This window comes from Vidua macroura, chromosome 4, assembly GCF_024509145.1.
Source record: "Vidua macroura isolate BioBank_ID:100142 chromosome 4, ASM2450914v1, whole genome shotgun sequence".
Taxonomy (NCBI): Eukaryota; Metazoa; Chordata; class Aves; order Passeriformes; family Viduidae; genus Vidua; species Vidua macroura.
In genome coordinates this window covers 62,033,830-62,047,671 of record NC_071574.1, presented here as the reverse complement: position 1 = coordinate 62,047,671, position 13,842 = coordinate 62,033,830, and the positions used below count along the sequence as shown (strand labels likewise).

Genomic DNA, 13,842 nt, shown 5'->3' with positions numbered 1-13,842 from the left:
GTCTTTCTGTGCACGGATTTGGTTCTTTTATTCACAGTGATTTCAGATGAATGTTGTGAGTAGCCTTGAAGATTTGGATTAATAAGGTTTATTCCATCCAAGTGATGTTGCTGACTTTGTAATCTTTATTCATGCAGCTTAGTTGGGTGCAGCCATGGAGGCAGAGCTGGAGCATTGCTGTCACACTGGCTTGCACTGCATCCCTTTGCTCACTCACCCAAACCTGCAGATGGATGTGGAGTTCAGCATCCAGGAAAACCAAGCATTGGAACTGCTTGCAGCTTGGATCTGCACAGCACAGATATTTAAGGCAATGTCTGTAGGGGTGACATGGGCCAGCAATTCCCTCCAACAAGCCCAGCAAAGGCAGGATAGATTTAGCCAGAGTGAATTATGCTGTCAGCAGCACTTGCCATGATGCAGTATCAGCTACACATTCAATGTACTCCATTCATGCTACATTTATTAGGCTCATAATATTGTTGTCTCTATTTTGCTTGCCAAATGTACTTGATGAAGAAAGCATAAATCAGGATTTATCAGGGGTTAGGATGTTGATCCTAGGCTGGGACTTTGGAGTTTCTCAATTTGCTGTTCCCAGCATTCCCAAAGAGCAGGATTGTGTTAATTTGTTACTGCCTCCTCAGAAGAATATCTGCCTCTTCAAGGAGGAGGTTAGTTCTAGGGGCTGGTTGTTAGATCATCCTAAGAGGGGCGCTTAAAGCCACTCTGAGCTGCAGGAGATGTTTCAAAGGCGTGCAGTTAACTTGGTTTGGATCTTCATTTAATGTCATGTTCTCCACATAGCAGTTATTCGCCAGTGTCACCAGTGTCACCTGTACCCATTAAAGCTTTACCAAGTGTGATTAGGCTGGGCTGCAATCTTCCTGTTTGCAAAGGAATAAATCTCTGATGCTGGATCAGTGGTTTTGGTTGGCTGCCCTTAGGGACTGATGGCAACCTTGGCTCTCTTTGCATGCATATGTAATCAGCAGATGATCCTGCACTCACTGTCTAAATAATAAATGTATGTGGTTGCTGTATAGTGCTAGAGGTCCTGGAGAAGTGAATAAGATGTATTAACAAAAGAAAGGAACCATGTAGAATATTAGCTAAAGCCAAGCTCCTTCCATGACAGTGACAACAAGGAGCTGAAAAAGAACATACTTTCAGCAATCTGGAGCTTTTCCAGGTGCCGGCAGACTAGAAACATTATAAATAGAAATGTTGATAGCATATTTAACTATATAGCTGTTATATGTAATAGACTGAGCTACATATAAGCCTTAACACCAGAAGTTCAGGACATGAACTGTGCAATGCGTGTGTAAGATAAAACGTGGGCATAGAAATATGAACCATGCAAGCTCGCTGTGTCTGCCAGATTTTTTATAATTGAAACTGACAGTTTAAAAGTATTGAATGATGTAAAACTAAACAACATTGTGCAGGTAGAGTCAGTGTCATTGTTCACCATGGGAGAAGTTTGTTTAGTGTATGTATTATTATGAAAACTGTACTTAGCAGTATATTTTCTATATGTTTTCCATGTAAACCTCAGGCATTTCAGCAATACATCATATATTTAAATGGTGATTTTAGAGAATGGTAGATGTTGCTCTTGCATCAGTTTAAAATGTGAAGCACTATACAATAACACTGAATATTTTATAATGAAGAAGAACTATCTTTTATTACAGCCACAAAAAAGGTAACCCATCCTCACGGTTTACTTTGTGTTACTACATCATTACTAGCTGTATCCTTGAAACTTTCCATCTACAGTTTATTTAATCACCATTGCAAGGCTTTGTCTCAAGGACTGTCTGCTAAGAGAACACAAAGTATTTGCTCAAAGTATAATCTCAGTGTCATTTCAGGCCAATTTCCCTGTGGCCAGGGAAAGGTAATAATCTCAGAAAAGATAAAGTTATTATGGGCACTTTTGGGATTTTTTTTTAAACAAGAAAGGGTTTTAAATTAACTTCTAGCCATGTTGAGGCACTTTCCTGATCAACTATTTCCGTAGTTCTCAGGTTAATGCTGAGTTTTCCCTTAGTCATGAGTGTGGTTTATTTTACTTGTTCCTGGTGAAAGTTCCCCAATTCTTCACCAAGAACAACAGGCCCACTGAGCAAAGCAGCCTTATATATTGTTCCTATTCTCAGGAGTGTTAACTTGCTGAAAAGCTCTTGTTCCTGTTTTTATTATTGCTTCAATGCAGATAAAAGCAGACTGTATTTTGCCAGTGAAAGACAAAGAATAAAAATGTACATTAAGAGATTGATTCCTAATAAAACCTCAGCATGATATGCCATGCAGTTCAGTGACTTCTGTGAATTACTAATATGACAGGGTTTGGGATCTGTATTGTTAAATATAGCAGAGTTTGTTTCTTTCCTATTCATTGATCCATTTGTTACAAAAAAGAGAAGAAAAGGATGCAAACATCCGTATTATAGTGACATTTATGTATTTTACTTAGAGTACAGAAGAAAGTAAAAGACTAAGAGTTGGTTTATTATTCTCTAGTTCAACACAAGTCTGATTAGAATTTAGTTACTGTTACCATACTTCTTCCTGTCTGCAGTGCTGTTGTTGTTCGTGTGACTCAGGTGTTGCAAATAGAGACAAAATAACATCATTTGTGTAAATTTTGAGGCTAATGCTGCCTGTGGTAGTACTGTTTGCATTAAAGATAACCATAATCTGCTCTACCAATTTCTGGGCCAGTTCCTAGTGGAAATAAAGATTATCTGAGTTGAATTAAAAGTAAATGATTGTTTATTTCATTATCTCAGATTTTAATGACTCCATATTATTTCTCCTTATTCCAAGATGTTAAATTAACATTTCAAATAGAAATGAAAAATAGTTTTGAAGCAATGAGGTGGTCACCAATTAGCAATAATTTATTTCTAGACTTTCATCCAATCATGTTGTACTGTTTGAGAGGCTTCAATTTGTGATAGAACTTGGCATGAAGTCTTTAATAAGTGTATAGCTGTAAATCAGAATCTGTCTGCTATTATTTAATAAATAATTTCTGATAGAATGTCTTTATTTCTACATTGTGCTGTGATAAAAAGAAAATTTCAACTAATAAATTCAATAATAATAATAAATTAGAAAAATACAACAAATGGGCACAGTGGACTGGTGAGTGTAGGCCTGAATTGACTGCCAAGGTAGCACATGAGACTCTTCATCATGCTACATATTAATTTAACACCCTGCTTGATTTGATATCTTTTATTGCTGCATGCAGATCTGTGATATGCGAATAACCAGTACAAGATGAAGTCAGATGTGTATTCTATAGTCTTCTTTTGAATGGAAGATTTAGGTCAAGTATATTCTCTTTAATCAACAGTGAAGATCAAAGTGGAATTCACATATGCAGTCTCTTTGAAATAGGTAGATGTGAATTATTATATCTTACAGAATTTCCTGGAAAGCCTTACTAAGAGTGAAGTAAAGTCATATGGATGGTGGTTATTCTCATTGCTCAGGTACAATATGAATGTAATTTTGTGCATGTTGTGTGCACTTGTAACACAAGTGTATGCTACACTGACAGAAGTTTTGTGGATGACTGCTCCTGTGTGTTACTGGTGTGCCTGTATTCCTCCAAGCTGCTATGCTTGAAATGTGAATCTAGAAGTCCTGGAATGGCTATGGAGAAGTTTCAGCATTGAGAGGCAGTAGGAGCTGGTATGTAGGGCACTGTCCTTGAAGTCTCATATGATTCACAGACTGTTTTGGTCTATGTGTGACAGAGCTGGTCAGGGGAGTGACACTTGTCTCTGACTGGGGCAAAACTTTCCTTCCACCATGGTGTGAGAGCTGTGTCCTTGAATTTCTAATTTTCATATGTGGTGGTGATGAGCTGCAGCTTTCTGAAAAATTGTTTCCTTGAACATGGATTTTGTTTTCCATGGTTAATTGTGGCCTTACTTGATAGAGTAGACATTCCTCTGCTTCCACATGCATTTCAGAAAAATGAGGAAAACAGAGCACAGGCCTTCTGTGTTACTATGCAAATGTTACAAAAAGTGCTAGTTTTAAAACAAATTAGTTGTATCTGTTAGCAGTTATGATGTTGCAAATCAGCCAATTATATTAAAACTTCAAGATTTACTACCTGTGAGAATTCACATTACATCCCAGTAAAGGGTTTTAGTTGCCTTAACTTTGAACTGTGCTGCAGAAATCACTGCTGAATGTGATTTGTACAGAGTAAAAACAACCAGCTCTTTGCTGTGTTGATTTTTCCCAGCTTTTTGTTTAAAATTGTTTTATTGAAAATATCTTTTACTTTTTCATACCTTCAAATTAATTTCAAGGCATTTTAAATTGAGGATTTGGTTTGAAATTGACATGGATGCCATTTTTGTTAGCAAATTGCCCATTCTCCAGAGGAATCTGTAGCCTGGGATGCCCATCTTTCCTTCCCTGCTGCTGTTGGAGCCACTCCCATCGCATGGGAAGTATCAGAGCAGAGGGGAAGAGGCTCTGGTCAATTTAGGCTTCTTCAGGAAATGTCAGCAAACTTGGCCTGATTTACATTTGTCCCTTACTGGCAGGGAGGGAACCAGCACAGCTGCCTGCTCCTGAGAGCACGGGGGCTGTGGACAGTGTCTTGTGCTGGTGCAAATTTGCCATCTGCCACCAGAGTCCCACTGCTGTTCCCTATGACCTGCTCAGTGTGCCCCAGTTTGGTCAGTGTGGTGAAGACTTCCAGAGCAGTGAAGCTTACTGCTGTGCTCCTTCAAAACCACCTTGTTATAAGGCTTTTGCAATATTTATACACAGTAGAAGGAAGGGAGGAAATACAAACTATAAGTATATTGGAAAAAAGTCTGACAGCTATCCTGGATGTACCTGGGAAATGGAAGTAATGTAGTAGTGTTAAATGTGAAAGCATTGATGCTTCTGCACTATAAATAATTACTAACAATGGTGATTGCCAGTGTGGAGAGTTGTTTGCAGATGGATTAATTTTTGATTGTTAAGTGTAAGTATATTTAGACAGAAAATTATTTTTGTTCCTGAAAGTCAGGGAGTTGTTGTAAATGGGAAGAATTAGCAGTTTGGATTCCACAGAGCAAACACCAGCCTGGTTATTACAGATGAGACTTGATAAATGTAGTTATGTTGAGGTTAGCACAGGAAGCTATTCTTATATTTTACATTTTAATAACTGAACTAAATAATTTTATTTTTAGCAGTTGATTTTACAGAGTTTTCTTGAAAACTACTCAGTTTGGCAGGCTTCTTTTCTGAAATGTTGCAAATATTTCAAAGCCTTTAATGCCCCTTTTGATAAGTCACCTTTGATCCAAAAATCTTCATTGTGCAATTTGTGCATATGTGTACAGATGTAGTCTAAGACAATAATAGAATCCAAATAATTGAAATTGAGGGAAGGAATAAAAGAGCTTATCAGAGTCTCCTATACTTTGCCTTTAGTGGTTTTGCACAGCAGTCCAGAAATTGTCTCCATAATCTGAGATTTTATTGTGTAAGTGAAATCCTGCAGGAATATATCTTTGCAAGGCAAGATGTATTAGGGAAATACTAATACCTGCAAGTTGAAAAAAAAAAATACAAGTAGCTAGATGAGACTTGACTACATGTGACAGCAAGAGATACTTAAACATTTTAACTAGGGCATGCCATTATAGGTGGAACCAGACACTGGGAGAGCTGCTTCACAGTTCAAGCAAACTTGAGGACAATTTTTTTCATATAAAAACAGTAACTTCACTAGTTTACATATTCTGGACAAGGAACTTGTTAAAGTCTTATGGTTTAGTTTTTAAGTGATGGTTCTTGTGAGTTTATGTAGAGTCATTGGTTTTTTTCTGTTCCTTGTTTTGTGCTCTGCTGAGAAACCTTCTGATGGAACATAGAAAGATTTTCCTTTTTTCAAAATCTGCTTTTATTGATGAAAGCATGAGCAGAGTTTATTGAAAGAGTTCAGTAGTAGCATATCAGGCTAAAGTAGAGATGGGGTGAAACACTTGTTCATCATAATAGTTCTTAAAAGCAGTAGTCCAATGGATCCCTTTAACATTTCTACAGATAAAAACCCCCAGAGCTCATCTCTTCTGCTGTGGGGCTACTCAGATAATTTCCATGGATTTCCATTTCTGTTTTCAAAACTAGCTGCTTTAAAAACTGTCCACTTTTTATGTTGTGTTTCTGTAAAATAACTAATTACTCATGCCTATATTAGATACTTACAACAATAAATGTTATATAAGGCATGAGCAATAGTTTATCTGTATTTAAGATCTTTTAATTCACAGATAGCTGTCAGTCTGGCTATCAGGTAGTCTTTTTTACCCAGTCTGATTCTCAGATCCAGTAACAAACCACACTTGAAGAACTGAAAGAAGTTGATCAGTTCGTATAGGTCAAAATTTGGACTAAATCTAAAATACATCTGTTCCCCTAGACAGCTGATATGTGGTCAAGACTGGAACTTATATAAGAGAGCATGAATATTTTTGGATTAAATATCTCACAGGAATAATTAACATTTTCCCCTAGTTCACACTGCCTTCTACTCAGGCAACAGATGGGTAACTGTAACTCTTAAACCTAATGGTCTTTCTTGAAGTTCCTTTTCATGTGCTTCTGGTATGTGTCTTCATACTGCTAAAGTTCCTTTGATTTCCTTTTGGCCATGTTCCAGAACATCTTTTAATTCCTTTTGTGAAATTTCCATGCCTGCTTTAATTCCTGCCAGAAGGCAACTGTTGTATCTCTGTTCAAGCAGGACCCTAAAGCTTTAAATTCTCAGAATTTCTCTCTCTGGAAGTGATACTCCCTGCTCAGACTTCAGAGACATCAAGAATATGTAGATACAAGCACTGCTCGGGAGAGAAATAAGGACACAGAATTCCTTTCTTGACTACAATTATTCCATTTCCATTTGCTGCTTGACTAGATTGTAGCGATACTTGGCTTTTATCTGCAGTACTTGCTACTGTTTGAGTTCCAGGAATCTTTATTAAAAAAAAAAAACAAAACGGGAAGTCAAGCCAAAACCACAACTCATTTGGTACTCTTTGCCAAGTTCTTTCTGCTCTCTGTATGTATATCCATTGAGCCTTGTGAGGGCAGGACCTAGAAGTGTCACTTAGTACTATTCTTTTACTGTCATTAAAGGACACAGATGTGACTCAAAATCATCCTGGACCTGATTAATTGGTCTGTAGATGACCCACAGGTGCAGGGGGAAGGTCTTTTTGAAATTTGAAGAGTCCCTCCTTCTGCACTGTTTTGCTGAAAAGGAGTTTTTGGGGGGAAGTCTGGCAGCCTTCTTGGGTAAGATCCCAGTTAAATATATTAATATCAACAGACTTGGTTGAAGGACAGGGTCAGGATTTTATCATGTTATGATAAGGGAAAAGCTAATGGGGTTTTCTCTTTGTTATTTGTTATTACTCACCCCTGAAGGCGAGGGCGGCTGAGGTTCTTGTTAATAAATCTCTGGCAGCAGATTAGAATGAAATGACACTGAATGACTGGCTTTTTATACATATAATGTATATATTTATGTAGGGCTTATTTAGAATAATGTGCTTGCCATGGAAAGGAGGTATGTAGCCCTTTTGGTTATTATCTATCTGTAGAAATATAACAGTACGAAAGTATAAAGATACCACTTCAGAAAATACATAAGGGAAAGAAGGAATGAGAAGAGTAGATAGTGGAGAGGAAAGATATCAGCACTTACCTAGCAAAGAGATTTAATTGTTGTTATTTGGTGTCTGTTGGTTGAAGTGATGATCTCCATCTTGATCAGTTGGGAGTGGGGGAAGCCCCCAAAACACAAAGTTCAATGGGTTAATAAATGTTCAGGCTTATGTCAGACACCTCCTCCCTTACTGAGGGGTCAGTTTTACACAGTCTGATGTAACACTGTGGATCACATGCAGTCCTCTGGTAGAAGGCCCCAAAAATTAGTTAGGGGGCACTTGGGGGGTCTTTGATGGTTTATGACACCTTCAAAGACATGACAGCTGCCTCTCATGACAGAGTGGTTGAGCCAGTTGTGTCCCATCAGAAGATATGAAAACCTTCAGGCCTGTGTATGAATGCCCTGTTTGTTCCCAGGGAAAAGTTGCACAGCTGAGCCTGTTGTCTAAGGGTGATAAAAAACATTATCTGACCTCTGCTTCTTACCTGCCTTCTCCCTCACATGGCACAAACCTCAGCTTGTGGCCTCTGCTGGTGGGTGCTCACCCTCTCTGCACCTGGGCTGTGACCTTGCAAACCCAACCTCGGCAAAGCACCTGCTGCTATTGCAAATGGTTGATTGAGCCACTAACCACTAACATTTCAGTCTTCCGTGCCATCCTGCTATAGAAACGGTAGTGACTACATAACGGAAATTTTTATTTTATATTTTTTACTCTGGTAAGTTTTAAAAAATTGAAATGCACTACCTAGGTTTGTTGGGACACTAAGGTTACTGTACATGTTTCTATTAAACAGCAGCAATGTTGTCTTTAATATCCTGACAGGTTGTTAACAGCCTTTGTGTAATTGTGATTTAGTATCTAATGAAGTCTATTGAGAAGCTGTCACTGGCTGGAGCAGGATGGGATCCAGGTGCCTGGGTTTGCATGGCTGTACTCTGTGTACTTATCATAAGTCCAGAAAAATATATGTATGTATATGCAAACCACATCTTTTGTTTGTGTTTTGAGTCATGATTTTAATCTTACAGAATGATAGAATGGCTTGGGTTGGAAGAGACCTTAAAGACACCTTCCACTAGACCAGGTTGCTCAAAGCCCCATCCAACCTAGCCTTGAACACTTTAAAGGAAGATAAACAGTTTCTCTGGGCAACCTATTCCAGTGTCTACATCTATTCTGCATCTATACATCTATTCATCTGTCTTAATCTCTGCATCTGTTTGTGCTAACTACTTTGTACAGTAACCTGAGTTACTTTTGTCTTCAGTGCTACATTGTATAGTGTGGGGATGCGGTTTATAACCCTTGGTACTGGGGGAGTTTTTTTTTGAAGAGTTTATCTCAATGCTCACCAAAAACCTTTCTGGAAATTTCAAGTGTGCTAAATCTTCAGAGATTCAACACCACTGCTGGCTTTGTTTTTAGGACAGCAGTAGGTAAAGATGAAAATGTGGCTGAATTCCATCCACCATATTCAGAATCATTAGAATCTACGAAGCTTACATTTTCCTGCTACTGTCAGGAAATGTAAGTACATTCTGCAGTTTAGCACAAAAACTTATGGGAGCTAAAATTATGTGGATTTGTTACTTTTCTTAGGGTTTACTGCAATTCAGTTCCTCAGTAAACCACATGCTGTCCTTTAACCAAAAGAACAGATTTTCTGTAGCTACTATAGCTATTAAGAGTTATCATTTTGTTTATTTGCATAGTGAGTTAGGAAATCTACTTGGAAATTCTCATGCATACTATGATGTATTAAATTTAAGGTTAAAATCAAGGTTAAAATTATCCAGTTGAACACTGTGACCTTAATACTGTCTTTGCAAGTTTCCTTAGGAGCTTAATGCATTCCAATTTATACTAACTTGAGTATAACCCATTTATTTTTCTTTGACCCTTTTGTCTCCTCTATGATTTACTCATGCTGCATATTGTTTTCTTTTAAATACTGTTAAGTCTTTGCTTGAAGCAAAACTGCTCTCCAGATTTTCTCTTGGAGGTAATTTGCTTCAGGCTATTTTCTAACTTTCTGAAATGTAAAGTAGTTGCAGTTCAGGTTTTAATTGTATGTCTTTTTCTCCTTTTCAAGAATATGCTGCCTGGACACATTGCTTTGTTATTTAAAGGGCTGATAAATGTGTCTAAGTTGTATTAATTTATGTGGCAATAGAATTCAAATTAATGCTAACCAGAAGATCTTTAAATGCGTGAATAGTATGAAAGGTGTAATTAAATCGCTCTGAAAAAAAAATTACAGGATATTTCATGAATGTCAGTAACATAGTTTTAGCCCTTAAATAATTTTTCTTTGCTATAGATACTTTTGAGGGTTGTGTCTACCAGAACCTTAAAAATGTGTGTCTTGAGGAAACAGTAATTTTTTGCCCTTCATTTGCCCATTTGGGTTTGTGCTAATTTGTGAGGTTCATATTATCCTCCTAAATTATGCTTTTACAGATTCCAGAAAGTTCACAGTGTCATAATGAGAGAAGGGGTTTTTGAGCTATATGCAGAACATTTAGGTAAACACTTAAGCTGATGAGGAGACTTTTTGTAGCTGGTGATTCCTGTTAAGAGCATACCAGAGTTCCTTGGTTGAAGACAAACCAGTGCGATTTGCTGATGTCAAGCCACTGTTGGCTTGTATTTGGCCTAGAATGCAGGATGGCAACAGGTCCTTTCCAGACATTTGCTTTTCAGCCAGATGTCTGGAGCTCTGCTGCTCCAAGTGCAAATTTTTGCACTTTTTGCTGAACCTCCTGAAGTCTATATAGATTTTTTTTCTTTTTTGGCCATTTTGTGCCTTCCCTTAGTTTGTTACTTGGAAGTGAAGCACTGAGTTTGTAATGTTAGTTATCACTGTGGCTGTTTTAGATGTCTTGCAGTCCACAGTGCACAGTGAATATACCCTAAGCTTGGCTGGCACCAGAGTGAATTTTCTGTATGTTTTTTGATTAATCAGTGTATGTTTGGGCTACCACCAACTGCCAAAATTGTTTGAAATATACCAAATAGCCTTAGGAATTTTTGCTTCAAGAAAGACTTGTTGATTCTTTTCTTAGTGAGAAAGATGGCATTTTAATCTGATAACTCAAATAGCAGTGGTGGAATTTAGTATGCAGTAGACTTGAAAGAAATCAATATTCTTTTTGCTTGCATTAAAAAAAAAAACCCATAGGTTCTTAGCAAAACCATACCATGCTGAAACTGCCATTTTCCTTTCTCTGTGGAGACTACCGATTGAAGTTCAAATACCAGCAGTGCCATTTCTTGATACTGGGATTTAAGTATGGGCTCTGTAACAGTAATGACTGACATGATTCAGCTGTAGGCTTTGTTTTATTTCACCAGCTGTAGGTTGGTTGGAGAGACCCAGGTGGGACTACAGTCCTCTCACACCTGCAGGGAATGGGAAAGGTTATGTTCAAGCACCACCTGAATGTTGTCACTTGAGAATCCACTGCTGCAGCCATAGATGCATGGATTAATTCATGCAAAAGCCCACAAAATGTACTGCTCACCATTTCTTTTTCCGAGTCATGGAGACTGAAAGGTGTGTTTTCTTCATTTTTCAAAGGGAAGATGAACTGTAGAAAAATCAATGATTTCTATAGGACTCACAGGAAAATTTTGGCAGAGGTGATAAGTCAGTCTGAGAGTTGTATTAGTTCTTATATGCATGATAGATTCTACATAAAATTTAAAAAAAGGACTGAGAAGAGGTATTCTAGCTTGGATTTGGTGGCAGGATGCATATTCATCCTAAAAATAGCTTTCTGTCATGGAAGAGCTTTCTGTTTGAATTGGACTAATCTCTGGAATGTATCTTCCTTGAGAAAAAGTTGTTCTCTTTTTTTCTATTCCATGAATTACTCTCCCAGACAGTGAAAGTGATCCTGCTTCTTAGAAATATCCCATATGGTTAAAGTGCCTCTTGAAGTGCTTGGTGTACATAGGTCAATGTAGACTATAGCAGGCTGGAGAGCAGTAATTTGTGGGGAGAAAATCAAGATGACGTAAGCAAAGGAAAGGCTCTTTGAAGCAGTTAATGCATAAGGTGTTTGTTTTTGAACAATCGAGACTTGTTTTTGATATTAATGTATGGTACCCTCAAAGTGTGAAAACCATGGCATGGATATCTTCATAGATTAGTAAAGTAAAGAAACAAAAATCCATACTGTGACTAATTCAGCTCTTGCTTTCAATTGTAGAGGTTCCCCTCCCCACAGTTTTGGCATTTGCCGGTTTGCATTTACCAGTTTGCATTTCAGGGAAAGTAAATGTATTAGAAGTTCTAGTCCTTTCTATGATTATTAGAAGATATTGCCAAATATTTCAAAGTATTTGAAATCTTTTCTCTGGAGGTCTGATCAGAACTATCAATGTATTGTTACTGTAATATCTAGATTATTCATGTGTCGTGACCTTTTGAGGACTCTGAGAGGGCTTTAGGCAACACATAAACCCTAAAGTTGTTGGATTCTTTTAATTTTGCTTCTTTCTGATAGTCATTGTTTTTGTCACACAAAGAGGAGCAGATTTACTAAAATTCCTGTTAATGCTGAAAATAATCACTCTCTTAGAAGGTGAACAGAACATCGATCTGTAGTACCCAGAGTAGAATTAATCAGTAATATTTATTTGATCCAACCTGCTGTATCTTATTTTGTATTTAAATATACTGGATTTATTAAATATGGTATTATATATGTGATCAGTTGTTATTATTTCTCTTGGAGGTTTCTTTCAAATATTTTGGCAAAGTCTGTTTATAGTCATAGCTCATAGACAGCTCTAATTATACTCCAATTAGCAGATTTTGAAAGACACAAACTGTTTCATTGCTTTGAATGGGTTGGTATTTTGGAAACTGGGAACTTTGGAGAAAAACAGTATGCAGTTGCAAATTAAAAAAAAAAGAAAACAGGCTGTCTGGCATTCTTTAAAGGAAGTGATTGATGCATGAGTCTGTTTTGCCTAAATAAGAAGTGAACAATTCTATTTACCCCTACATGATGGGGGGGGGGGGGGGTGTTGTTTTTTTTTTCCTCTTAGTAGAGTTTTTCTGCCATATTATAATCATGGTTTTCTTGTCTTCCTTTCCATGCTTTTCAGCAGTTCTGAATTTGTATAAACCTCACATGTATAGGCTTTGTCTTGTCTTTCAGTTCACTTGCAAGATTAACATTGCTGTTGACCAAAGTTAAGCAAATGCAATGAAGGATGATATTTTTTCAATGAATTATTGGAAATTGTTCCTGCCTGTGAACATCAGTATTCAGTGCACACTCACACCAGAAAAAAGTGGTTGGTCAATAGCTTCCAGTCCTCGGTGTCTAAATTTGACATTTCCTCAAAAAAAAAAAAAAAAGAAAAGAAAAAAAAAAACAAAACAAAAAAAACTCCACAAAAAAACCTCAAAAAAACAACAACAACAACAACAACAAAAAAAAAAAAAAAAAAAAAAAAAACAAAACAAAAAAAAAATCACAGCACTCTGAAAGATACAGAGATCACTTTTGGAACAAACACATTTGTTTTAGTGGGGCTTAGAGAGTTGGTTTGGAAATTGAAAAACATTGTATTCATCACCACGCTCAAAAGAATGATTTATTCATGTGTTTCAGATGGAGTTATTTTTCTCTCTCTCTCTCCATGGACTGCACTTTGCGATATACAAATCATTTGAATGTGTCATACTAAAAACTGGTGGCTGAAAACTGTTGTCCCAGCTGGAAACCATGAAAACTGTGGAAAGTTTCCTTTTCTCCTTTAAAAAAGAAATAGTTTTTGTTAGGATTGATTCCTGTAGTAAGCCTATGTAGATTAATGTGGAAGTAAAATAAAGTGTCTCTATGGAATGGGTTGCACAGGAGAAGCAAAATAACTGTTCCTCTATTATGTAATTCAAATAGTAATGGTTTCAGGAAAGGAAATTTATAAAGAGCAGAAAACTGCCATTTTGAAATGGAGGTAGAAGGGAGAGCTACTCAATGATTATTTATTCATGTCAGAGTTGAGAGATTATTTTAAATATGATTTCCTTAGTTATTTTATTTAGGCTGTGTTGTTATGTTGGCTCTCAATGACCATATCTCAGCTTGCTACATAGGTGACTGGC

The 13,842-nt window shown here is 37.1% G+C and overlaps 1 protein-coding gene across 5 annotated transcripts in view; it reads left to right on the top strand.

Moving 5' to 3' along the window:
- Positions 1–13,842, top strand: part of PPP2R2C (protein phosphatase 2 regulatory subunit Bgamma) — a 193,620-nt gene that overhangs the window by 63,503 nt on the left and 116,275 nt on the right. Inside the window, exon 1 of one of the 5 annotated variants that reach the window (XM_053975876.1) lies at positions 3,443–3,512. The exons of the other annotated variants lie outside the window; for them this stretch is intronic. Coding sequence (XP_053831851.1) covers positions 3,485–3,512 — 28 coding nt within the window. The 5' untranslated portion in view covers positions 3,443–3,484. Of the gene's footprint in view, positions 1–3,442; positions 3,513–13,842 lie in introns of those variants that run through there. 5 annotated transcript variants of the gene reach the window in all.